Below are 26,431 nucleotides of genomic sequence, written 5' to 3' on the forward strand. Positions count from 1 at the left end.
TCGGCACAATCATAATCTTTGATCATAAAAGACATTGCTTATGCCTTATGAAGCCTATAATAAAGGTTTTGATGTGCAAACGTACATAATATTTGAATCAAAATTCATAATATAATCTATTTGGAATATTGTGACACACATATGCTTATATATTTGTTTGAAATGACCCTACAAGTTCGGTTAAACCATCAAAATATGACATTTAAAATATTTGAAGGGAAAAACAAAACACTAAGCCTGGTTAAAGTTATCCGACAAAATTATTTTGCAAAAAAATAAATAAATACTGCTACATGTTTTATTTTACAATGCAAAAATAATAATAAATATAGCTGCAAGCAGCCATTAACGGGGCCAAGCGCAACAGAAGCAAACAAGGAAGATAGCAGCAGACCAACTGAAAAAATGAGTATAGACATTTGAAGCAAAACCATTAAAACACCACATTAAAACATTAAGTTGTATAGTGCCAATGTCATGTTTTGTTCTATTATAGCGCCACCAAGAGGCACAATCCTACAATTTGTTTTATGTGTCATCGGAGTGAGCCCATACATATGTGTGTCAATTTTGGTGAAAATATCTAATTTCGTTTTGGAGTTATAGACATTTATATGAAAAAACATGTAAAAAATGACTGACACTTGACTTTGATTGGATTTTACTACCCCTTACTATTAATATTTTGACATTTGGGCAACAACTAATAGCTATCAACCTATGTTTCCGATTTTCTGGCGCTGGTTTCGTCTCGATCGGACTAGCGGTTTCGACGATATCAGCTAACATTTTTTAAGCGCTAAATTACCGCGCTGCGCAAACCATATGCCAAAACCTGGCAAGTCTGGTATCGTTGGACTCGGCAAGGATTCAGAAGACAAAAAAAGTTAGTCCCATGAAAATAAGTCAACCCCACCCAAAGTTATAAGCGTTTGAAAAAAAAATTATGCACTAGGTGGCGCTGTTTTGAAAGAAAAATAGAATATGCAATTCATACACAATATGCGATGCGTTCACACGTCACAAATACAAATCTGCAGCGGACACGTGGTACACTCGGAAAATTCCCAGTTTACAAGTTGTAATTACGAGTTCTATGAGGATGTGAATGGATCATGTGAACGCCATCATCACAACTGTAATCACACACTTAAGACCCCAGTACACATTCACTTGGTCATAATGTTATGCCTGATCGGTGTATAGTACCGGTCAAAAGTTTGGAAACATTACTCTTTTATATGCTTATATATTTGTTTGTAATGACCCTACAAGTTTGATTAAACCATCAAAATATGACATTTTAAATATTTGAAGGGAAAAACAAAACACTAAGCCTGGTTAAAGTTATCCGACAAAATTATTTTGCAAAAAAATAAATAAATACGTACAGCTACATGTTTTATTTTACAATGCAAAAATAATAATAATAAAATGCATAACAGCTCACATTGGCTATACAACATTATCAGTTATTATTAATATTTCATTGGTTCGCTTGTTTTTTGCATGTGTTCATAATTTCTTCGTTTGACAGCTTGGCCAAAAATATGCGATATATGTACAAATATTCAGTATGAATCAGCACAATCATTTCTTATGCCTTATGAAACCTATAATAAAGGTTTTAATGTGCAAACGCACAGAATATTTGAATCAAAATTCATAATATAATCTATTTGGAATATTGTGATGAATAAAAAAGAAAAATAGAATATGCAATTCATACACAATATGCGATGCGTTCACACATGTCACAAATGCAAATCTGCAGCGGACACGTGGTACACTCGGAAAATTCCCAGTTTACAAGTTGTAATTACGAGTTCTATGAGGATGTGATTGTGAACGCCATCGTCACAACTGTAATTACACACTTAAGACCCCAGTACATCTAAATGTATTGCTCGTGCTACTGAATTGCACACTATAAACACATTTGTTTTAGGTTTTAGAGATTCTAAAGAGAGTTGGTCAGTCAAGCCTCTAATAAAAGACCCATAAAGGACTCACATCATCCATAAGCATGATAATAATGTTCGGCTCATGCTGGCTTCCTGCAGTCCGACACACACACGCTGCCCACAACACACACATCACAGCCTGGACACACATGGCAACTTCAGATCCTCTCACAAACACACTCAACACTGCAAAGAGTGTGTCACGATAACTTTTGCACATATTTCGCTGTGGAACTGCGAGTCATGTGACTGCGGCGTGTCACGTGACCGCTGTCTGACGCGTCATCATCATGGCGGTGTGTATAGCAGTCATCGCGAAGGAGGTAAACCAAAACATTTGATGTTTTTACGACACAACAACGCGTTTAATGGTCATGTTTGGATGAATTAACTTCTGATATGTGACGTGTGACATTCATATGTGTTCAGATATAGCATGTTTTGTTTATAATGTAGCGTGAACACATTGAAATGAAAATATAGGCGTAAAAGGCACTTTTTCCTAACGCTTGATTGTTTATATTTATGGGAGACTGGAGTGTGTTTGTAAGTCGGTGTGTTTGAGTCAATAACATGTCAATTCTGGTGTCCAAACCATAATAATAGTTAAAATAATATACATTTTTAATACCCTACATTAGATGACTCGACTTCCCCCTCTTATTTACTCATGACTAAAATCCAAAAATATTAATAAAAGTATACATTTGTCAATTCGGGACTATCCTAATGATGTTTTAAAGGCACAATATGTAAGTTTTTTGGATTAAAATATCTAAAAACCACTAGAACTGTTAATATATTTGTTGACTTGTGTACTTACATTATCCCAAATGTTCCCAAGGATGTTTAAATCCAGAGAAATAAGGTTAACGAAAACATTTGATCTTTATACGATACATCAACGTGTTTATTGGTAACATTTGATGAATTAATGTGGAGCGTTTCTGATATGTGACATTCATATGTGTTCAGATATAGCATGTTTTGTTTATAATGTAGCGTGAACACATTGAAATGTAAATATAGGCGTAAAATTAACTTTTTCCTAACCCTGGATTGTTTGTATTTATGGGAGACTGGAGTGTGTTTGTAAGTCGGTGTGTTTGAGTCAATAACATGTCAATTCTGGTGTCCAAACCATAATAATATTTAAAATAATATACATTTTTAATACACTACATTAGATGACTCGACTTCCCCCTCTTATTTACTCATGACTAAAATCCAAAAATATTAATAAAAGTATACATTTGTCAATTCCGGACTATCCTGGTGATGTTTTAAAGGCACAATATGTACGTTTTTTGGATTAAAATATCCCAAAACCACTAGAACTGTTAATATATTGGTTGACTTGCTTACATTATCCCAAATGTTTCCAAGGATGTTTAAATCCAGAGAAATAAGGTTAACGAAAACATTTGATCTTTATACGATACATCGACGTGTTTATTGGTAACATTTGATGAATTAATGTGGAGCGTTTCTGATATGTGACATTCATATGTGTTCAGATATAGCATGTTTTGTTTATAATGTAGCGTGAACACATTGAAATGTAAATATAGGCGTAAAATGCACTTTTTCCTAACGCTTGATTGTTTATATTTATGGGAGACTGGAGTGTGTTTGTAAGTCGGTGTGTTTGAGTCAATAACATGCCAATTCTGGTGTCCAAACCATAATAATATTTAAAATAATATACATTTTTAATACCCTACATTAGATGACTCGACTTCCCCCTCTTATTTACTCATGACTAAAATCCAAAAATATGAATAAAAGTATACATTTGTCAATTCGGGACTATCCTGGTGATGTTTTAAAGGCACAAAATGTACGTTTTTTGGGTTAAAATATACAAAAACCACTAGAAATGTTCTATATTTGTTGACTTGTGTGCTTACATTATCCCAAATGTTTCCAAGGATGTTTAAATCTAGAGAAATAAGGTTAACGAAAACATTTGATCTTTATATGATACATCAACGTGTTTATTGGTAACATTTGATGAATTAATGCGGAGCGTTTCTGATATGTGACATTCATATGTGTTCAGATATAGCATGTTTTGTTTATAATGTAGCGTGAACACATTTAAATGAAATTAGTGTAGGCGTAAAATGCACTTTTTCACAATGTATATCACTGTAAACATTGTTTATAGTTATGGGAGACTGGAGTGTGTTTGTAAGTCGGTGTGTTTGCATCTCAAACTTTAATATTACAGTGTTTGTATGTAACAAAATAAAGTAGTTTAACTATAATTTCTCCTTAATGTGTAAATTAGTGTTCATAGAGTGATGTTGTAACAGTAGGTGTGTAGTGATAAAAACATGGATAACTGCATAGATTTAATCAAAATAATTATATCACTCATATGTAACGATATAGGTAACATTTAAAAATAATTAAAAAAATATCTTATTTTGTGCAATCCTGTGAAAGTACACAGAAAAGTTTTACATCCTTCCTCACTTGGTCAGCCATTATATTCTTAAATTGACCGCTTATTGTACATGCACGTAAATAAATTAATTGTATAATGGTTTGGGGTTTATTTTATTAGCGTTCTTATATTAACTGCAGTGAGACAGAAGCACAGCTGTATATGAAATAATCATCATCATCATCTGGCCATTTGCATTAGGCAAGAGTTAGTGTTCATGCTTATTGCCAAAATAATGCACATTAATTTCTGATCGCATGCTTGAATGGTTGTGTTCCCTGTAATAGCAAACTTGCCTCTAAGCAAAGACATTGATTAATAAAGTGAGATTAAATGCATAAAGTAGTACCTTACTTTACTAGTTACTTAAAGTAATCTGATTACATAACTCAAGTTACATAATGTTCTATAATGCACATTAATTTGTAATTGCATGTTGAAATGGTTGAGATTAAATACATAAAGTAATGTTACTTTACCAGTTATTTGAAAAAAGTAATCCGATTACATAACTGAAGTTACATATTAAATAATGCACATTAATTTCTGATTGCATGTTTAAATAGTTGTTCCCTGTAATAGCACACTTGCCTCTGAGCAAAGACATTGGTTAATAAAGTGAGATTAAATACATGTTACTTTACTAGTTACTTGAAAAGTAATCTGATTACATAACGCAAGGTAAATAATGTACATTGATTTTTTTATTGCATGCTGAAATGGTTGTGTTCCCTGTAATAGCAAACTTTTTTCTAAGGACATTGGTTAATAAAGTGAGATTAAATACATAAAGTAGTGTCTTACTTTACTAGTTACTTGAAAAGTAATCTGATTACATAACTTAAGAAGTTACATAATGTTAAATAATGCACATTCATTTCTGATTGTGTTGAAATAGTTGTTCCCTGTAGTAGCAAACTTGCCTCTGAGCAGACATTGGTTAATAAAGTAAGATTAAATACATAAAGTAGTGCCTTACTTTACTAGTTACTTGAAAAGTAATCTGATTACATAATGCAAGTTAAATAATGTACATTGATTTTTTTATTGCATGCTGAAATGGTTGTGTTCCCTGTAATAGCAAACTTTCTTCTAAGGACATTGGTTAATAAAGTGAGATTAAATACATAAAGTAGTGTCTTACTTTACTAGTTACTTAAAGTAATCTGATTACATAACTCAAGTTACATGTTAAATAATGCACATTAATTTGTAATTGCATGTTGAAATGGTTGACATTGGTTAATAAAGTGAGATTAAATGCATAAAGTAGTGCGTTACTTTACTAGTTACTTGAAAAGTAATCTGATTACATAACGCAAGTTAAATAATGCACATTAATTTTTGATTGCATGCTGAAATGGTTGTGTTCCCTGTAATAGCAAACTTTCTTCTAAGGACATTGGTAAATAAAGTGAGATTAAATACATAAAGTAGTGCCTTACTTTACTAGTTACTTAAAGTAATCTGATTACATAACTCAAGTTACATGTTAAATAATGCACATTCATTTGTAATTGCATGTTGAAATGGTTGACATTGGTTATTAAAGTGAGATTAAATACATAAAGTAGTACCTTACTTTACTAGTTACTTAAAGTAATCTGATTACATAACTCAAGTTACATAATGTTAAATTATGCTCATTAATTTCTGATTGCATGTTGAAATAGTTGTTCCCTGTTAAAGAAAACTGAAATAAAGTGAGATTAAATACATAAAGTAGTGCCTTACTTTACAATTACTTGAAGTAATCTGATTACATAACTCAAGTTACATGTTAAATAATGCACATTAATTTCTGATTGTGTTTAAATAGTTGTTCCCTGTAATAGAAAACTTGCCTCTAAGCAAAGACATTGGTTATTAAAGTGAGATTAAATACATAAAGTAGTGTCTTACTTTACTAGTTACTTAAAGTAATCTGATTACATAACTCAAGTTACATAATGTTAAATTATGCACATTAATTTCTGATTGCATGTTGAAATAGTTGTTCCCTGTTAAAGAAAACTGAAATAAAGTGAGATTAAATACATAAAGTAGTGCCTTACTTTACAATTACTTGAAGTAATCTGATTACATAACGCAAGTTACATAATGTTAAATTATGCACATTAATTTCTGATTGCATGTTGAAATAGTTGTTCCCTGTTAAAGAAAACTGAAATAAAGTGAGATTAAATACATAAAGTAGTGCCTTACTTTACAATTACTTGAAAAGTAATCTGATTACATAACGCAAGTTACATAATGCACATTAATTTCTGATTGCATGCTGAAACGGTTGTTCCCTGTGATAGCACACTTGCCCCTAACGTTACGTTGATCTCCGCAGAACTATCCGCTGTACATTCGGAGCGTCCCTACTCAGGGGGAGCTCAAGTTCCACTACACAGTGCACACTTCTCTGGATGTGGTGGAGGAGAAGATCTCCGGTGTGGGCAAAGCCTTGGCCGACCAGCGGGAGCTTTACCTAGGACTCCTATATCCGACTGAGGACTACAAAGTGTATCCTTAAAGTCATGACGTGAAACTGAAGTTGTGATCCTCATTGTGAAGCAGTATTGGGGAAAGTTACTTTTAGAAGTATTGTTACTGCCTAAAAAAAGTAACTAATCGCGATATTTAGTTACTTTTTATGGAAAGTAATGTTACGTTTGCGTTACTTTTTCTCACCCGGGCTAGGTTTACTTGTTTGTCTTTTTAACAACAATAACAACAACGACGAAGTGTTATATTTTTGGCAAAAGGTCGAAGGAAGTGTACACTTTCAACAGAGGTCGGCGCGTAAACAAACGTTCTGGATCACAGAAGAAGAAAGTTCAACACTCGTCAGCAATAAAAACACAATTTAACACTATCTAAAGTCATGTTTGCTCATTAGTATGGCTGATTTGGATCATTGAAGGTCAGCAGCAAAGACACTGGTTAATAAAGTGAGATTAAATACATAAAGTACATGCGATAGGCATGCTTATTCTCAAAATAATTATTTCTAATTGCGTGCTGAAATGGCTGTGACATTGGTTAATAAAGTGAGATTAAATACATGTTACTTGGAAAGTAATCTGATTACATAACTCAAGTTACTTGTAATGCGTTACCCCAACACTGTTGGGATGTATATCCAAGTGAAATGTTTTAAAACAACAATGTGCATGGATAAATCATTTATAATGAGCACTTCAATATTCCTTAAGAATTGTAGATTTGCTTCCATTGCGACTGATAATGATAATATCTTATATTTTTGAGATTATCCAGGATTCCCACTCGTCCTAGAAAACCTTAAAAACCTGGAAAATTGACAAATATCCCTGGAAAATTAGAGAAAATGTAAAATGTCCTGAAAAATGAAAGAGTTTATCACTAGCCCAAAACAATTACCGCTGGTTGGAGAAAGTGCGATGTTCGGGAGTTGATATTCCCTTGATATTGACTGGTAAAGTCATAATATATGATTAAGAGCTCATATTAAAAACTGATTTTATAGTGAAGTCATGCCAATAAACTATGGAAGCTGGTTTCTGCCACTGAATAAAAAATACAAAAGGTAATTGCAACTTTTTATCTCACAATTCTACTTTTTTTCTCGCAATTGCGAGTTATAGAGTCAGAATTGTGTGATATTAACTCACAATTGTGTGCTATAAAATCAAAATTATGAATTCTGACTCACAATTGCAAGTTTATATCTTGCAATTCTTCTTTTCTCAGAATTGAGAAATAAACTTGCAATTGTGAGTTATAAAGTCCAATACTGAGGCAGAAGCTCTATTGGGACGGTAATGGTTTCTCGTGGGGTATTTTCATCATTGACTGGGGCTAGTCTGTGATTTTATCGCTGTCTGAATCCAGAATGTCAGTGTTTTTCTCCCACCACCCACGTAAAAATCCTCGGCCGAATTACCTCCTGTTTTTAGACGAACACCAAGGTCGTGTGGTCATTTAATTGCCAAAATTCACTGTTTACATCTTTTTGACCCCTGCAGAGCACCGTACTGTTGCACTAAAGATCTAGACTTTTATTACTGAAATGCTGGCGAGTATTTACAAGAGCAATATATTTCATTTAAATAAAAGCAAGTAAATATTTGAAATGGGCCGTTATTATATCTTAAAATAACCGCAGCTTTATGTAAGAAGCTGTATTAACTTATTTCCGCTCATTTCCATGTGAAATAAAAGGACATCCTTTATTATGAGAGAACCATTTCAACTATGTGTGTCTATATATTGTCCTATTTTTAAACAGATTTAAATAATTCAATAATCATTTGGATATTATTTTCCTATTATTAAATTAAATATGCATTTATTCTTATTATACCAAGCATATGACGTGTTTTTTACAACATATAATCATGTTATTGATCACGAGAGCAGGTTCCCAGGGTCACAAAACTCCATCGTGAATAAATGACCATCCAAATAGGGCTTAAGACTGACTTTTTTTCTCAGAATTGCGAGTTTATATCTCACAATTCTGACTTATCTCGCAATTGTGAGGAAACAAGTCAGAATTACCTTGTTTATGTTTTATTTTGTGGTGTAAACAAGCTTCCATAGTCAATGTCTGATTAAGAGCTCATATTAAAAACTGATTTTATATCAAGTCATGGCAATAAACTGAACACCTAAAGACTTGAAGGCTTGATGCTTGTCTTTTATTCTCGCTGTAGTAAAATGGGAAAAGTCCTGGAAAACGATGGCTGAAAAAGAGTTGGATCCCTGTTATCACAGTTTCCAGATCTACTAACAGCCTTGTGATGTGCTATTATTAAATTACATGGTTTTTATATTTTTATACACACACTGTTGACCACAAATCCTTAAAGGGATAGTTCACTCAAAAATGGAAATTCTGACTTTCTTTCTTCTGTGGAAGATAAAAGATATCTTAATGTCACAGTGTTTGTATGTTTTGGTCCAACAGTGGAAGTCATTGATCAACCAAGATTTTTGGTTACAACATTATTAAAAAAAAAAAAAAAAACATTTTGTACCTTTCCACGGAAGAATTAAATGCATACGTTTGAATGTACAAAGAATTTTCTTTTTTTTGGTGCACTATCCCTTTAACCTTTATGTGATGGTGTGTTTTCATCCACGATGGGGTGTTGTTAAGTCTTAATTTGGCCATAATTTTCTCTGTATTTCAGCAAATGGAATGGTTTTTGGTGACAAATCTTATTGTGACACATATTTTGGTAAAATGCTTTGAAAATGTACACTGTGGGCAAATTTACTAGCCTTTCATGCTCGGGATTAAAACATCCACTAAATTAAACTTTTTTTTTTGTTGCATAAATCTATTAAATCAACCGCAGTCCTAAAAGTAAAAAAAAAAAAGCAGGATTTTTACTAATGATTTTCAAAAACTGATTTGGGGAAAAAACACCAAATTACTTAATTTCAATATAAAAAGTGATTGTGGACTGGATTTTTTTAACCTTTTAATCACAGTCTTGGGCATGTGAAAGATCAGAAACAACATTGGCTTTGATGGATTGTTAGTTTTTGTGCAGCATCAGGTTTTAATGTTTTCTCCCTCATTTACTGTTTCTGCCCCATTGACTTCCATCATAACATCATTTCTTGTTTGCAAAGCCATGACACCATATACTCATACATTTTTGATTGTTGATGGTTTTCCCTGTTGGGAAGAGGTCAAATGTGTAATTTTTACTGTTGATCACCAGGTGGCACCATTAACCCTTTAGATAGGCCTGTGTAAAACAAAACCTGCTAAGTTTCTGGCTTTTATATGGAGTATAACAGCATATAAATGAGTGTTAAAATCTGAGGCTGCACAAAAACTAACAATGCACCAAAGTCATTTTGTGTGTTTTTTCCCCAAATCAGTGACATAATTTATGAACTTGGCAATTACAGAGTAAAAATCCTGGATTTTTAAAAAAATATTTGGTAGTTTTGATCAGGACTGAGGTTGATTTAATAGATTTATGCAAAAAAATAAATATATTTATCTGATTTTTTACAGCAGTTTAGTGGATGTTTTCATCCCGAACATAACGAAAGACTCGTGAATTTGAACAATGCACAAGGGTTAAGATGGGCCGCTTTCTAATGCACACGTTCATCCAAACATCATCTTAACCAGAATTACAGATATGGCTACGTGACAAACTCTAAGGTGAAGTTTGTGATTGTTGTCGATTCCTCCAACACATCTCTGCGAGACAACGAAATTAGAAGTGTGAGTTACATTGGTGTATAAACAAAAAAAGCGAGATGTGTCAATCACATGATGTGCAATGATGAGTTAAGAGATTGTTTCGTCTTTCCACAGATGTTCAGAAAGTTGCACAACTCCTTCACCGATGTAATGTGTAACCCATTCTACAACCCCGGCGATCAAATTCAGTCAAAGTGAGTTCCTTTGGTGGACACAAACTTTGAGCATTATTTACTGAGATATTAATATAGTATTTTTCTGTCTCCTCAGGGCTTTTGACGGTATAGTTTCAGCGATGATGGTGCAGGCCTGCTGATCTCCTCACAACTGTATATATTCACATCAGTGTGTGTTGTGTGCATGTTAAATAAATGATTAATTTGTGTTTCATAAAATGACTCGTGATGATATTGGTTTTTATTTACAGTGATTTTGCTTGAGTCTAAGCACTGAAAAAGCAAAAATAGACAAAGTACTGAATTTCACAAGACATCTCACAGCGTCTCTCAGGCATGGCTTTTTAAAGAAATTGTATAAAATATAAATAAAATTGTAACCACTCAATAGAAATCAAGTCTCCGCTTTCTGTAGTGTCATACAAGCTACACACACACACAAAATAATCATAACCATACTAAACTGAGCTCCCTTCATGCAACTACTGAAATGTACTTTAATTAGCACCAAGAAGTGCTTTGAAGATAACAGAAAAATCAAGAAATGAATATCAAAAAGAATCAACCCATGGATGAGCTCTTCCATTTTCCCTAAAACAAAAAAGTACAATCATTAAAGCCAGCCAAATGATGGATTTACAGAGAAATGCCACACTTCTAAGCAAACACAATATGATCGTTAACCACTATGATCGCTTCACAAATCTTTTCAGTATGTGGATATTTGATTGTAATTCTAAATAATTAAAGCTCCAGAACTGACCTAATGAAGTGGCAGCCTCTGAATGGGTAAAACCTCGAGGCGCGAGATCCCCGTCCTCGAGACCAACCTCCGCGCAAGTATGAATCTGTAGTCCTGAAACCTGGAATGTTTGTTCTTTTCGGCAATACCTAGTGCACAGAGTTTGAAATTAATCATTTTCCTGTCACAGATTGGCATTTCACAAAACAAAAAACAGATCCTTTTGTAGGAAACCAACACTGGAGACACTATGGCTTCATTCACACCACACAATAAAAATGCCCAATTCTGATTTTCCCCTTTTTTGATGAGGCAAAAAGGTTGAAAACCCATAAATACATAGTTGCGTAGAGCCAATTTCATGTTATGTTCAATTATAGCACCACCAAGTGTCACAGTCCCACCTTTTTGTGTGTGTCCTCAGAGTACCCCCATACATAAGCGTCTCAAATTTGGTGAAAATATCTCATTTCGTTTAGGAGTTATAGACATTTGTACATTTGCGTATAAAAAAAATAACGCACACTTGACTTCGATTGCATCTTTTTGCCACTTACTATCAATATTTACACATTTGGCCATTAGCATATAGTCAACCCGCTATGATTTCGACTTTCCTATGGTGGTTTTATCTCGATCGGACGAACGGTTTCGAAGATATTCACGAAAGTTGTTTAACCGCTAAAATCACAACGTTGAACAAACCACACGGCAAAATCTAGCATGAGGAATCTCGGGATGTGATTTTCCTGTGAAAATAAGTCAACCAAATCCAAAGTTATAAGCATGTGAATATTTGATTTTACCACTAGGTGGCGCTGACTTGAAACTTCTCGGGCTCCTTTGGTGCATCATGCCGATGACCCATACCGAGTTTCGTAAGGATGCGCTAATGCGTTCATGAAATACAGCATTTTACTACAAAATTCAAAATGGCCGATTTAGAAAATTTGGATATTATTCGTCTCAGCATGCCGTCCCGAATCTAACGAACTTATGGGTTTTGGGCAAACTGTTCAGAAGTTATTTCTAAGTTAGTTAATTTTTCATATTTCCAGACCAGTAGGTGGGGCTGTGCTGAAACGCGGCATTTAGCCTCAGGTTATGCTTGTGATGACGTGTACCAAGTTTGGTCAGAATAAAATAAAGTGTTGCAGCGATACAGCCTTTACAACGTAAAATACGTTTGCGTGTAATTCAAAAACTCTTTGATGAATCGACTTGAATCCCATAACTTTTTGTTGACATTGTCGAAAGAATCTGGTTAAATTTTCATGCAAATCGGATAAATCGTCTAGGAGGAGTTTGAAAAAGTAAGGTTTTTTTGGCTGAAAAATTGGCACTAGCGAAAATGACGTCATATGGTTCAAATCGAATCATCTTGAGCCACGGAGGAACATTTTTGGTTTCTAGCCCATACGGTTCAAATAGGTGGCTCTGAGACCAGGTTGATGTTGTATGCTCAATGTTCGCCTATCGACATGAAATCCATAACATTTTGCCGGCTTGGTCTGAAGATGATCCAACTCGAATTTGGTGAAAATTGGACAAATGGTCTAGGAGTAAAAAAAAACAAAACGTAGACCGAAAATTGCCAACTATGGCAAAATTGGTATCTTTGTTCTCGGCATGATCCAAGGAATCTATCAAGACCAGTTTCATTACAATAGGCAAATTACAATTCATTATAAGTACTGTTGACAAAGTTTTGTAACAATACGCCAATGTCTCTGTAAAACATGGCATTTTTAGACAAAATTCAAAATGGCTGACGCCCAAAATGGGTGATATGGGAAAATTAGGTATCGTTCGACCAAATCTAAAAAGATTACCTCACAACTGTGACGTTATATCTCGCAATTCTGACGTTATACCTCGCAATTGTGACATTTATATCTTGCAATTGTGACGTTATACCTCACAATTCTGCTGTTATATCTTGCAATTCTGGCGTTTATATCTCGCAATTCTGGCATTATACCTCGCAATTCTGCCGTTATATCTCTCAAGTCTGACGTTTATACCTTGCAATTCTGACGTTTATATCTCGCAATTGTGCCGTTATACCTCGCAGCATGTAGTAGACAGAAAATTGCTAACCATGGCAAAATCGGTATCTTTGGTCTTGATAGATTCCTTGGATCATGCCGAGAACAGTTTCATTACAATAGGCAAATTACAATTCATTATAAGACATAGTACTGTGACAAAGTTTTGTAACAATACGCCAATGTCTCTGTAAAATATGCCATTTTTAGACAAAATTCAAAATGGCTGACGCACAAAATGGGTGATATGGGAAAATTAGGTATCGCTCAACCAAATCTAAAGAGAGCAGTTTTATTTTATTATTTTAGATTTTGGCCAAAATGTTCAGAGGCAAAAATAGCCATTTTTCATATCTCCTGGTCACTAGATGGCACTGTGCAGGTCTCTTCAGCTAATAGTTGTCACAACACAAACCAAGTTTGGTCTGAATACGCTAAAGCATTGCGGCGATACAGCCTCACGTTCATTTTGGCATGCTCTGTCAAATTCGTTCGCGTACATTTTTCAAAAACGATTGACTAATCAACTTAAATAACTTTTTGTCTCCATGGTCAGAAGGTGATCTGGTTCAAGTCGTGAAAATCGGAGCAGAGGTCAGAAGAAAAAGAATTTAGTTTCTAGCCCTTACGGTTTAAAAGTTAATAGCGTAAACGTGAGTGCAAATTTGGACAGTTGGTGGCGCTAGAGAGAATCCAAATTTGGTGTGGTTAATGTTCAGACTATCCTCTATCTGTGTGCCAAATTTCATAACTTTTTACCAAACGGTTCAAGAGCGGAAGAATAATAATAAGAACAATAATGGAGAAAATAAGTGCTTGGCCCCTAATAAAGGCAAAACATTAGATTCAACAAGCGCTCTTTCAAAAAAATTATTTTGGCCACATTCATCTGTGGTGTGAACGAAGCCTCATTGCCATATAATGCATAACCATAGTCATACCTTAATGACACGCCCCCTGAATAGGGTTTCATCTAAAGTCATAGCGGTCCTCACAGACTCCCTCTCTGAGAACTCAATGTAGGCGAAACTACAAGGAAAACACACTCATAAAACATGCTTGATGATCAAATATATTTTGTTTAGCAGCCAAAGAGATGCTCACATACCCTTTTGGATGGCCTGTGAATCTGTTATACGGGATCGTAACTCGGTTTACGTGGCCGCAACCATTAAAGTACATCTCCAATTCGTCTGCGGTCGCTCCATAATCCACCTGAAAATCAAATAATACTGCATAAACATACACTGCAAACCCTAGAATACAGCATTCATATACTGTATCTGTATAACTACTAGATCCAAGCAGCTTACATTTCCCACATAGATAGATCTCCTATCAGAATCTATTCTCTCTTCATGGGTCATGCTGAAGAACAATCCTGAGGAAGGCAAGATTATAGAGTTAATTATAGTCGTATTAAATATTAACATGGTATTTTAAATGATAAGGTGAAACATGAACTGAAGTCCGGGGCGAGTGCTATATTTGGGCCATATCATTTAGTAACTGTAAGATTTCGAGTCCAATTGTACAAATGGGGTTTCAAGAAACACTGGGTATTTGTTGTTCTAATGTCTTGTAAGTGCCATTTGGGTAAGAGAGTGTACCCAATAAAACCACATAAACAAAGGTAAACGTCGTAATTTTAACCAAAATGTGTTTTTTTTTCGTATTCTCAAATCATTGAAAAACAAGAAAAAAAGTAGTTTGTCAATGTTGGAAATGTCCAATAGCGTTCAGGCAATACTTCAAGGTACACTGCAAAAAATGCTTTTCTTACTTAGTATTTTTGTCTTGTTTTCAGTCCAAATATCTAAAAAATCTTACATTAAGAAGCATTTACTAGACAAGCAAAAGTTGTCGTCTTATTTGGGGGGAAAACTCAATTAAGGGAGTTTTTGCTTAATTAAAGTGCGTCTACATTTAAAATTCAACCAGCTAGTGGGAGTGATGGGAAAACGTGGGTCCCATGGCCAAACCGTGGCTTGTTTCAGCCACAGAATAATAATAATAAATAAAAAAATGGTAATTGCGACTTTTTACATCTCGCAATTTGGACACTACGCCTCGCAATTCTGACGTCACGCCTCGCAATTCTGACTTTACCCCTCGCAATTCTGACGATACGCCTCGCAATTCTGACTTTACCCCTCGCAATTCTGACGTTACGCCTCGCAATTCTGACGATACGCCTCGCAATTCTGACGATACGCCTCGCAATTCTGACGATACGCCTCGCAATTCTGACGATACGCCTCGCAATTCTGACGATACGCCTCGCAATTCTGACGTTACCCCTCGCAATTCTGACGATACGCCTCGCAATACTGACGATACGCCTCGCAATTCTGACGATACGCCTCGCAATTCTGACGATACGCCTCGCAATTCTGACGATACGCCTCGCAATTCTGACGATACGCCTCGCAATACTGACATTACGCCTCGCAATTCTGACGATACGCCTCGCAATACTGACATTACGCCTCGCAATTCTGACGATACGCCTCGCAATACTGACATTACGCCTCGCAATTCTGACGATACGCCTCGCAATTCTGACGATACGCCTCGCAATACTGACATTACGCCTCGCAGTTCTGACTTTACCCCTCGCAATTCTGACGATACGCCTCGCAATTCTGACGATACGCCTCGCAATACTGACATTACGCCTCGCAATTCTGACGATACGCCTCGCAATTCTGACGATACGCCTCGCAATACTGACATTACGCCTCGCAGTTCTGACTTTACCCCTCGCAATTCTGACGATACACCTCGCAATTCTGACGATACGCCTCGCAATTCTGACGATACGCCTCGCAATTCTGACGATACGCCTCGCAATTCTGACGATACGCCTCGCAATTCTGACGTTACACCTCGCAATTCTGACGATACGCCTCGCAATACTGACATTACGCCTCGCAGTTCTGACTTTACCCCTCGCAATTCTGACGATACGCCTCGCAATACTGACATTACGCCTCGCAATTTTGACGATACGCCTCGCAATACTGACGATACGCCTCGCAATACTGACATTACGCCTCGCAATTCTGACGATACGCCTCGCAATACTGACATTACGCCTCGCAATTCTGACGTTACGCCTCGCAATTTTGACGATACACCTCGCAATTCTGACGATACGCCTCGCAATACTGACGATACGCCTCGCAATACTGACGTTACACCTCGCAATTCTGACGTTACACCTCGCAATTCTGACGTTACACCTCGCAATTCTGACGTTACACCTCGCAATTCTGACGTTACACCTCGCAATTCTGACGTTACCCCGCGCAATTCTGACGTTACGCCTCGCAATTCTGACGTTACACCTCGCAATTCTGACGTTACCCCGCGCAATTCTGACGTTACCCCGCGCAATTCTGACGATACACCTCGCAATTCTGACGTTACGCCTCGCAATTCTGACGATACACCTCGCAATTCTGACGTTACACCTCGCAATTCTGACGTTACACCTCGCAATTCTGACTTTACCCCGCGCAATTCTGACATTACACCTCGCAATTCTGACGATACGCCTCGCAATTCTGACGTTACCCCTCGCAATTCTGACGATACACCTCGCAATTCTGACGTTACCCCTCGCAATTCTGACGATACACCTCGCAATTCTGACGTTACACCTCGCAATTCTGACGTTACACCTCGCAATTCTGACGTTACACCTCGCAATTCTGATGTTACCCCTCGCAATTCTGACGATACACCTCGCAATTCTGACGTTACGCCTCGCAATTCTGACGATACGCCTCGCAATTCTGACGTTACACCTCGCAATTCTGACGTTACACCTCGCAATTCTGATGTTACCCCTCGCAATTCTGACGATACACCTCGCAATTCTGACGTTACGCCTCGCAATTCTGACGATACGCCTCGCAATTCTGACGTTACCCCTCGCAATTCTGACGATACACCTCGCAATTCTGACGATACACCTCGCAATTCTGACTTCATATATCCAAATTGCGTGTTTATCTTGCAATTCTGAGAAAACAAAATCAGTATTGCGAGATGTAAACACAATTGTGAGATAAAAAGGTCTTAGGTTTTATTCTGTGGCGGACACAAGCTTCCATAGAGAACTAGTGTTATACAGGCCTAGTACAAAGAGCACATGTTTCATCAAGTCTAAATTTCATGAACTTGCCAAAGTACAGTTCAGGAACTCCATAAGTGTCTCTTTGGCGCATTTAACTAGGGTTCACATTTGTCACAGAAGGTGCAGAGATGTCCTTAGATAAGACTGCAGGACAGCCCTTCTGGGACACGCCTCATTGGGCAGTGATAAGGCACTGTGGCCCAGCAGATGGGCTCAGGTGTGGGCCAGCTGGCTGCTCACCTGCCTGAGGGCTGTAGGGAAACTGTCTCTCTACCTCATACTGCATGTCAGACTCTTCCATCTCCAGCACACGAGTTTGAATCGCATCCAGCTCCTGAAGGAACAAGATTTTCCACACAAACAGAGCTCCTTATGTACACAGAAAACACGTGCATGTGTAGACGACATTCTTGTTCTCAAATTAATTGACAAAATTATATTTTGTAGCTTAAATATTTCTCACACCACAGTATAGTTCACCCAAAAATGAGAATTACTTATTTACTCTCCACCAAGTCGAATGCTTTAGTTTTTTTTTCTTTTCTGTGGAAAACAAAAGAACAGGGGGAAAACATTTTCATACAGGATTAGAACCACATGAATACATTTTGAGGTGATCTGTCCCTTTAACCTCCTGGGTGCTTGTACGAGGATATTATACTTGAGTGAATTTCTCTGACACATGTCACAGTTTTGAGACTGGATGTCCTGTAAAGAGCACATTCAGGGCTTTTCAGAGATACCATTTGTTTTGAGGTTTCACCAGGACAACAACAACTCCTCGGTCTTTAAAAATGACTGAATGATCAAATTTAGCTCTTATGGAAATATGATAATATAATTCTGACTAATTTTCAAATTGTTCATTATAAATCAAGATCTCAGGAAAATTTTATGGGGTTTCAAATCAAAATATGACTTACTGTTACAAAACAGGGCATTGATTTCATACAAGAGAAAATTTGGGAATTAAATCATGTTTATCAGGTATTCTGGGAGACAACAAATGAATAGGGAAAGAAATAACCTCAATGTTCCTATAAAATATTCAATATTATGAAAATGTTCCCAACTATTATTCCCATTATTACACTTTTCATTACATGTCTCTCCAAGAACACATTATATACAGTGCATTGAATGGAAAAACCCATGAATTGTCATTTTACCCACGTATTCCATAAAGTAAAATGGTATATCAATTCATTCCATTATATCTTTCATAACATAGTTGAGAAACATCTTAAAGTTTGGTTAAAAAAAAAAAAAAAATCCTGAAACCCAAAAATTGATTGGTGAATGAAAAACAATCCCATTGATTTTGCCTATTCATGTCATATTCATATTCATGAAAAAACTTTAGAGACAAAATTGCTCATCTTTTGGTGCTAATTATTTATTATATTTATATTATATGAATTATAATTACTTTTAATTCATATAATATATCCATATCATTAATTGACAAGTAGCCAAATATTTCTGATGTGAATTTCTTTGATTCACATCATGCATTGATATATTCTTTCACCGCAGAAGCAGTGTTTATTCCTGCTTTGTAAACGCATTTAATTTCATGATCATTTTCAAAACAATCTCTCAATCTTCAGAAGAGAAGTCTCTCTTGCGAGAAGTGAATCAAACGGACACTGTGATTGGCTGTTTGCTGCATGTGTCACTTTCAGGTGCATGCGCTTCAGAGTTAATGGAAAACTCTAGATTAAACCCGAGTTGCCAGAGAATGTTTATACTAGTGTTAGACCGATATATCAGGCCGATATTTGCGATTTTTACGTGTATCGGCCGATATAAGGCTGCTGCGTTCTCCGATATTTTTTTCCCTGCATTATTTCCAGACAGGCGTCCACAGGGCAGCTCTCACCGTCTTCAAACTCTCTCGCTCTCCCTCGCGCATATTAATCAAAATCAATTGAGAATTGACACGATGGTAAAAGGTGGAAAGACTGAAGTTTCACGTGGAGCATTGGGAGATTTTCTCCTGAATTACCGCTGGTGTTTCTACAAGAGATTAAGTGAAGTGCACCAACACTCTAAACAATGCTGGGTTAAAAATAACCCAAGTTGGGTTGAAAATAGACTAACCCAATGATTGGGTTGTTTTAAGCAAACATTTAACCCAACCGCTGGGTCAAAACAACCCAATTGCTGGGTTAGTCCATATTCAACTCAACTTGGGTTATTTTTAACCCAGCATTTTTTAGAGTGTAACCATTAAATGACTAGGTTGTAAATAGTTTTAAAATTAAGTATAGTACAGTCAGTGTGCACTTTATTATGCTGCTTGCTTGTTGATACTGTGTGCAATAGTGTAATTATTTTATTTATGCTTAAATATTTATTTTAAGAATTTAGTTTCACCACTGAACTCTTTTTTTCTTGTTCTACCTCACCTGTTTTTACTATTTGTTAAATATTGTTTTTTTTAGTTCAATAAATGTTCCTTTTTTTAAATTGTACATTTTAAATTGTTATCATCATAATCATTGTGTCATTTTTATGTTGTAAATTGAGGGAGCAAAAGCAGTATCGGCTCCAAATATCGGCTCCAAATATCGGCAGCCCGTATCACTCATCGGCTAAGGCTGATGAAAAAAATCGGTATCGGCACTAAAAAAAAAATCCTTATCGGTCGATCCCTAGTTTATACCAAGCTTTGAGAGACCGTTGAACTTGATCTAAACCAGGTTGGATTTATCGGGATTTGTCAACTCTAAACCTACTCAGAGTTTGTTCAGCTAGCTTCATGCAACAGGCCTCTGGTCTGTGAAACCGGGGGATAAAGTCCTAAAATAATTTTGGGGTGATCTGTCCCTTTAAGAGAATAGCGCCAAAGAAAACAACAAACAAAACGAAGTGCTTATTAAAAGTTATTTTTTTTTAAAATACACTCTCCGACATGTATAGGAATGCAACTTAAAATTGCTCTTTTAATGTTTTGTTTAATATTAATTTGAGTGCAATAAAAAAAATGAAAAAAAGCCAACGACTATGTGGAAACTCACGATTTTGACACAATGATTTTCAAGAGGAATATACCGGCAAAAACTGCACTAAGGTAGGCTTATGTGTACATGTGTCTCCATTTCAGAGCATTGGTTGATTATTGTGCGATATAATGAACTAAATCGTCTTAACACGAAACAGCACAGTACGAAGCGGGAAATAACATTTGCCAATAGTCTGGAATCTGATATTGACTATTTTATCCAGCATATTCACACGTGACACTCCCTAACATTCACTTAGTGATATTTATCGATCTGTATTTCACCAGGGCGTTAATATTGCCGATGTAAACAGACAATTGATATTTCTTCTTCTGTTTATGATAAAGTCTAAAAATAATTTTGCAGTGATCTACTAAATCACCTTAATACGAAACAGCACATGGCGCGCACATTTTGTTGACTTTTAAACGCAATGAAAGAGCAAAATTACAGTCTGGAATCTGATATTGACTATTTTATCCACCATATTCACACGTGACACTCCCTAACATTCGCTTACTAGTGATATTTAACAAATTGTATTTCACCAGGTCGTTCATATTGTCGAAGTTAACAAACCATTGCTATTTCTTCCTCAGTTTGTGATAAAGTCTAAAAATAATTTTGCGGTGATCAGTCCCTTTAAGAGAAAAGCGCCAAAAAAACTACGACAAAACTAAATGCTTATTAAAAGTTATTTTAAAAAAATACACTCTGCGACATGTATAGGAATGGAACTTAAAATCATTAATTAAAATCATTTAATGTTTCGTTTAATATTGAATTGTTTTGTGCAATAAAAAAAACTGCCGCGAAACTACTAACAACTTTGTGTGGAAACTCCCGATTTCAACAAAATGATTTTCAAGAGGTATATACCAGCAAAAATGCACTACGGTCGGCTTGTGTGTTCATGTGTATGTATCTCGATTTCAGAGCATTGGTTGATTATTGTGCTATATAATGAACTAAATCATCTTAATACGAAACACATGGCGCACACATTTTGATAACTTTTAAATGCTATGAAAGCCGGAAATTACAGTCTGGATTCTGATATTGACTATTTTATCCACCATATTCACACGTGACACTCCCGAACATTCGCTTACTAGAGATATTTAACGATTTGTATTTCACCAGGTCATTAATATTGTCGAAGTAAACAGTGATTGATATTTCTTCCTCAGTTTGTGATAAAGTCTAAAAATAATTTTGCGGTGATCTGTCCCTTTAAGAGAATAGTGGCAAAGAAACAACAAACAAAACCAAATGCTTATTAAAAGGTTTTTTTTTTTTTAAATACACTCTCCAAAATGTATAGGAATGGAACTTAAAATCGTTCTTTTAATATTTTGTTTAGTATTGAATTGTTGAGGGCAATAAAAAAAAAACCTGCCGCAAAACTGCCAACGACTTTGTGTGGAAACTCCCGATTTCGACACACGATGAGTTTCAAGAGGAATATACCAGCAAAAACTGCACTAAGGTAGGCTTATGTGTACATATATCTCGATTTCAGAGCATTGGTTGATTATTGTGCTAGATTATGAACTAAATCGTCTTAAAACGAAACAGCGCACATGGCGCGCACATTTTTGTTGACTTTTAAACACGAGGAAAGCGGGAAATAACAGTCGGCGTCAATAGTCTGGACTCTTTAATTGACTATTTTATCCAGCATAATCACACGTGACACTCCCTAGCATTCGCTAGTGATATTTATCGATCTGTATTTCACCAGGTCATTAATATTGTCGAAGTAAACAGACAAAATTGACATTTCTTCCTCAGTTTGTGAAACTTTACCTGGTGGATCCGCGCTGGTTTTCAACCTCAGCTCGCGCAGCCTTCTCGTTACAGCCCTTAACTAACACACCTGACTAACTAATCAAACGCTAGTGATTGAGGGTGGTAGAAGAAACAGCTGTGGTTGTACAGGCTATAAAGTAAGACATTTAGTTTAAAATAAATTGAGATCATTTAGTTGATCATTTCTCCCTGAAATATGTAGAGGTTTCACATTTACTTTAGTCAAAAAAATCCTGAAGCATTTTGGAATTTCTGTGGAACACAAAACAGTCATAAGGGTCATTTTTTTTACATTTATATTTTACACATCATCTGAAAGTTGAATAAATAAGCTCTCCATTGATGTATGGTTTGTTAGGATAGGATAAAATTTTTCAAAGTCTGGAATCTGAGGGTGCAAAAAAAGTGAAATATTGAGAAAATCTCCTTTAAAGTTGTCTAAATTAAGTCCTTAGCAATGAATATTACTAATAATAATGCTTTTTTTTTTTTTTACAAATTTACAAAATATCTTCATGGAACATGATCTTTAGTTAATATCCTAATGATATTTGGCATAAAAGAAAAAATTATAATTTTGACCCATATAATGTATTGTTGGCTATTGCCACAAATATACGGTTATATATATATATATATATATATATATATATATATATATATATATATATATATATATATATATATATATATATATATATATATATATATATATATATATATATATATGGTTTTGTGCTCCAGGGTTACCCAATCCTACTAACAAATAAGAGATCCGCTGGATAAACTAAAACAATTTCTTAAAAGTACTATTAGATATTGTGTATTCCTTATCAAAACTCTAACTTTTATTGGATCTATATGATCTTGCAGATTTAAAAAGGTAAAATGTATGCACCTTCATATCCTGGAATGTTTTCCTCAAAAAACGTCATTTCTTTTCGACTGAAGAAAGAAAGACACGAACATCTTGGATGAGATCGGGGTGAGGACATTTTCATTTTGAAGTGAACTAATCCTTTCATTTTTTTATCTGTTGTGGAGAAATGTCTCTTTTCGGGGGGGGGGGGGGCAAATTCAGAGACTAGTCATATTTCACTGTCTTTTTAATTACACAGATACGCAGATCTCAACACAGACAATAACCTGATTTAGAATGTTTACAGCGTCACATGTCCAACAAAGCGCACAGTAAGAGAGGGTGAGGGAATTGCAAAAGGGGGGAAAAGAGCATGCAAGAAATAAATAAATAAAACTCTCCTGGCACAGTTCACATCATCTAGAGAATGATAACAGGACCTTGAAAGAGAAAACAAGAAAACATTTTAACACACCAACCAACCTTTCCTCCCGAAACAATGCCTCCTCCTGTAATGATGTATTGCACAATACAGTATATCAATGTATCAAACCAAGCCTTTGCTAGTACAGAAATATATATCTTGCTGTTATGGCATTTATCATGTGCATGTTCAATGCCCGGCCTAGAGTAATGTTCAGTTCTACAGTAGTGTAAGGTTTCTACTACTACAGCCTTGTTGTACAGTTTCAATCAAGGAAATAAAACATTGGTGATGTGCAGGAATATTTTATTTAAAATGGTTTGCCGGTCTTTTAAGCTGGTTCTTCCCAGCCAGACTACTTGTTGAAACCAGCTTGCTGTAACTTCTGAATAGTTATAGGATGTAGTTTCTCTCTCTCTCTCTCACTAGGTCAACCTTTGAACGGAACAGCTGCCCAAACGTGGGTCCACTGTCAAGGCCAAATGCTGACCGAATCCAGAGATTTGTTTTGAGAACGAGGGCCCTTCGAGATGCCGAATGACAGCAGAATTACAGTACACAGATGCATTTGCATGCTTTCGTTTTGGTTATGAACAGAAATATTGCAAACATATATGAGTTCTGGACTAGCAGACATGCAAAGCATGAGTTCATGGGAGCTCTCTACCTTAACTTTGCAAATGGTGTTATTTTAAAGCTCTGGAGATTCAAGTAAGTCCCTTAGCAAAATCATTAATAGAAAGTATCTCACTCACACTCATGCATTGTCACAATGAAATCTTGGTTTAAATGTTAGTAATCTCATCTGATGCTTTGGATGCCAGGAGCAAGCGCTCCCCGGCTTGGATTTATGCTGATCTCTTCCCTTGATGTGTTTACTGCCATCTTGTGCTTTCATCATGGTCGTTTGTACACTTTGGTTTATGGGTATAGTCGGTCACCCACGTCCCGTCTGCCTTTTTAGGCGACGCCGAACGTCCAAACGGCTTCTATGGGTGTGCAGTTATGCTTTGGTCTGTGCTTTTATCATTTTGGATATTTATGAGATATGTTTATTGTTCAGGGCTCAAAACATTCCAACTACGCAAGCTCAGTTTTGTGACAATTCTTGCCACAAGGGGTGCCTTTTTTTCTACAGTCAGGTAAGTCATGGTAGAGCAACAGTTTGGAGAGAAGCTAGCTACCTGAATAATAACACCCATTTAATGGCACAGACATTTGGATGTAACTCTATCACACCCTTGAGAACTGAGAATAGTTAGTAACACAAGATTTCTTCGCTGAAATGTCCTTGGGGTTTCCCAAGAGCATTGTTAGCCAACTATTGAGCTCTATTGGTGACCACAGAACTTGCGACCATAGTTGGCATTGGGCAGGGGTGTCCAATTCTGCTCCCGGAGTTTAGCTCCAACCCCAATTTAACACATCTGAAGAAGCTAATCAAGGTCTTGCTAGGCATAGGCCCTGTCCCAAATGGCACCCTAAACCCTTGCGGTCTTCCTACGAGTCCGCACTTTCATGATCTCGTGGACTTAACAGGCATATGAAGTGTGCCATTTGGGACAGGACCATACTAGGGACTTCGAGGCAAGTTGGAGCTAAACTCTGCTGGACAGTGACCCTTCAGAACCGAGTTTGGACACCCCCTGGCTTTGGGAAACGCAATCCCTGGATAGCTCGAGAAGGATTATAGATTTGCATGTCTGCTAGTTGTTTGATTCTCCAAGCACAAACTTGTCTTGGATTTGTTTACAGGAGGTAGCTAGTAGGCAAAGAGAGGATCAAAAATCCTCCTCAAAATGAAGGGAGAGAGAGAGAGACCTACTTCATCAGACTTGTGTTTTAGTAGCCCACTGGTTTGGGGTCATGTGTTGCTCTCAGTTCATATATTACCTTCGAAATTTAGAGTATATAAATTACACCATCAACGCCTAAAGCAACACCTAAATATGAATGAGGGCCTTTCAAGTTTGGTCCGTATCAGAGGTACGCCACGTAATCGGCTTTATAAATTCAGAACTGACCAAAACAAAGGCTGTAAACAGGGTAAGCTGGTGGCGAGTAACTCACAAGTATTTTGACCTTTAACGAACATGAACGTTGCTCAGTGCACACAGTGGCTGTCGTTTTCCAGATTACAATATTATGTTTGGTACTATGTTGGATGGATGCCCAAAAGTAAAGATCTGGGTACTTGAGCAAAACCAGATCATAGTGTTTGCTCGACTCTGGTGGATAATCGAAGGTTTGGTTTTGTGATTGTATGTGCATGCATGTGTGTTTGTGTGTGCAAAGTACACATTGGACCACTGCAGTGACACTTTGGCCCAAAGGATGGCAATGTTTCACACAGACTCGAGCGGCTTCCCTCTTAAAGTCCCAGTCTGGGAACTCCTCTTGGGGGCGAGCCAAGTCAGTCTATTGTGGTTTGGCGTGTCGTTGAAGCGATGGCGTTCGCGTTGACACGCTTATGGCTACAAAAGCAATCAGCAGAGTCCTCTACACGAACACATGAACACCTCCTCCTTCTCCTCCTTCGCTGTTACAACAACGTTGTAAAAATGGTCATCAGACAGAAAAGATTCAAATGGAGAGAAATT

General features: G+C 36.4%; 3 protein-coding genes across 3 annotated transcripts in view; 1 reads left to right on the forward strand and 2 right to left on the reverse strand.

Annotated features, from left to right (window-relative positions):
- Positions 1-2,162, reverse strand: part of galns (galactosamine (N-acetyl)-6-sulfatase) — a 92,522-nt gene extending 90,360 nt beyond the window's left edge. Inside the window, exon 1 of the mRNA XM_079806183.1 lies at positions 2,014-2,162. Coding sequence (XP_079662309.1) covers positions 2,014-2,115 — 102 coding nt within the window. The 5' untranslated portion in view covers positions 2,116-2,162. The remainder of the gene's footprint in view (positions 1-2,013) is intronic.
- A 49-nt stretch (positions 2,163-2,211) lies between these two features.
- trappc2l (trafficking protein particle complex subunit 2L) lies at positions 2,212-11,185 on the forward strand. The gene is made up of 5 exons (XM_079806218.1): positions 2,212-2,287; positions 6,755-6,927; positions 10,552-10,639; positions 10,733-10,812; positions 10,889-11,185. The coding sequence occupies exons 1-5, from the start codon at positions 2,255-2,257 to the stop codon at positions 10,932-10,934; spliced, it is 420 nt and encodes a 139-aa protein (XP_079662344.1). The 5' UTR covers positions 2,212-2,254; the 3' UTR covers positions 10,935-11,185.
- Positions 11,186-11,345: 160 nt separating this feature from the next.
- pabpn1l (PABPN1 like, cytoplasmic) lies at positions 11,346-18,029 on the reverse strand (the record flags this gene model as incomplete). Its single annotated transcript, XM_079844682.1, has 6 exons — positions 11,346-11,385; positions 11,558-11,685; positions 14,526-14,613; positions 14,693-14,799; positions 14,898-14,965; positions 17,969-18,029. The coding sequence occupies 6 exons, from the start codon at positions 18,027-18,029 to the stop codon at positions 11,346-11,348; spliced, it is 492 nt and encodes a 163-aa protein (XP_079700808.1).
- Between the last annotated feature and the right edge of the window lie 8,402 nt (positions 18,030-26,431).

This window comes from Gobio gobio (genome assembly GCF_949357685.1).
Source record: "Gobio gobio genome assembly, chromosome: 2".
Taxonomy (NCBI): Eukaryota; Metazoa; Chordata; class Actinopteri; order Cypriniformes; family Gobionidae; genus Gobio; species Gobio gobio.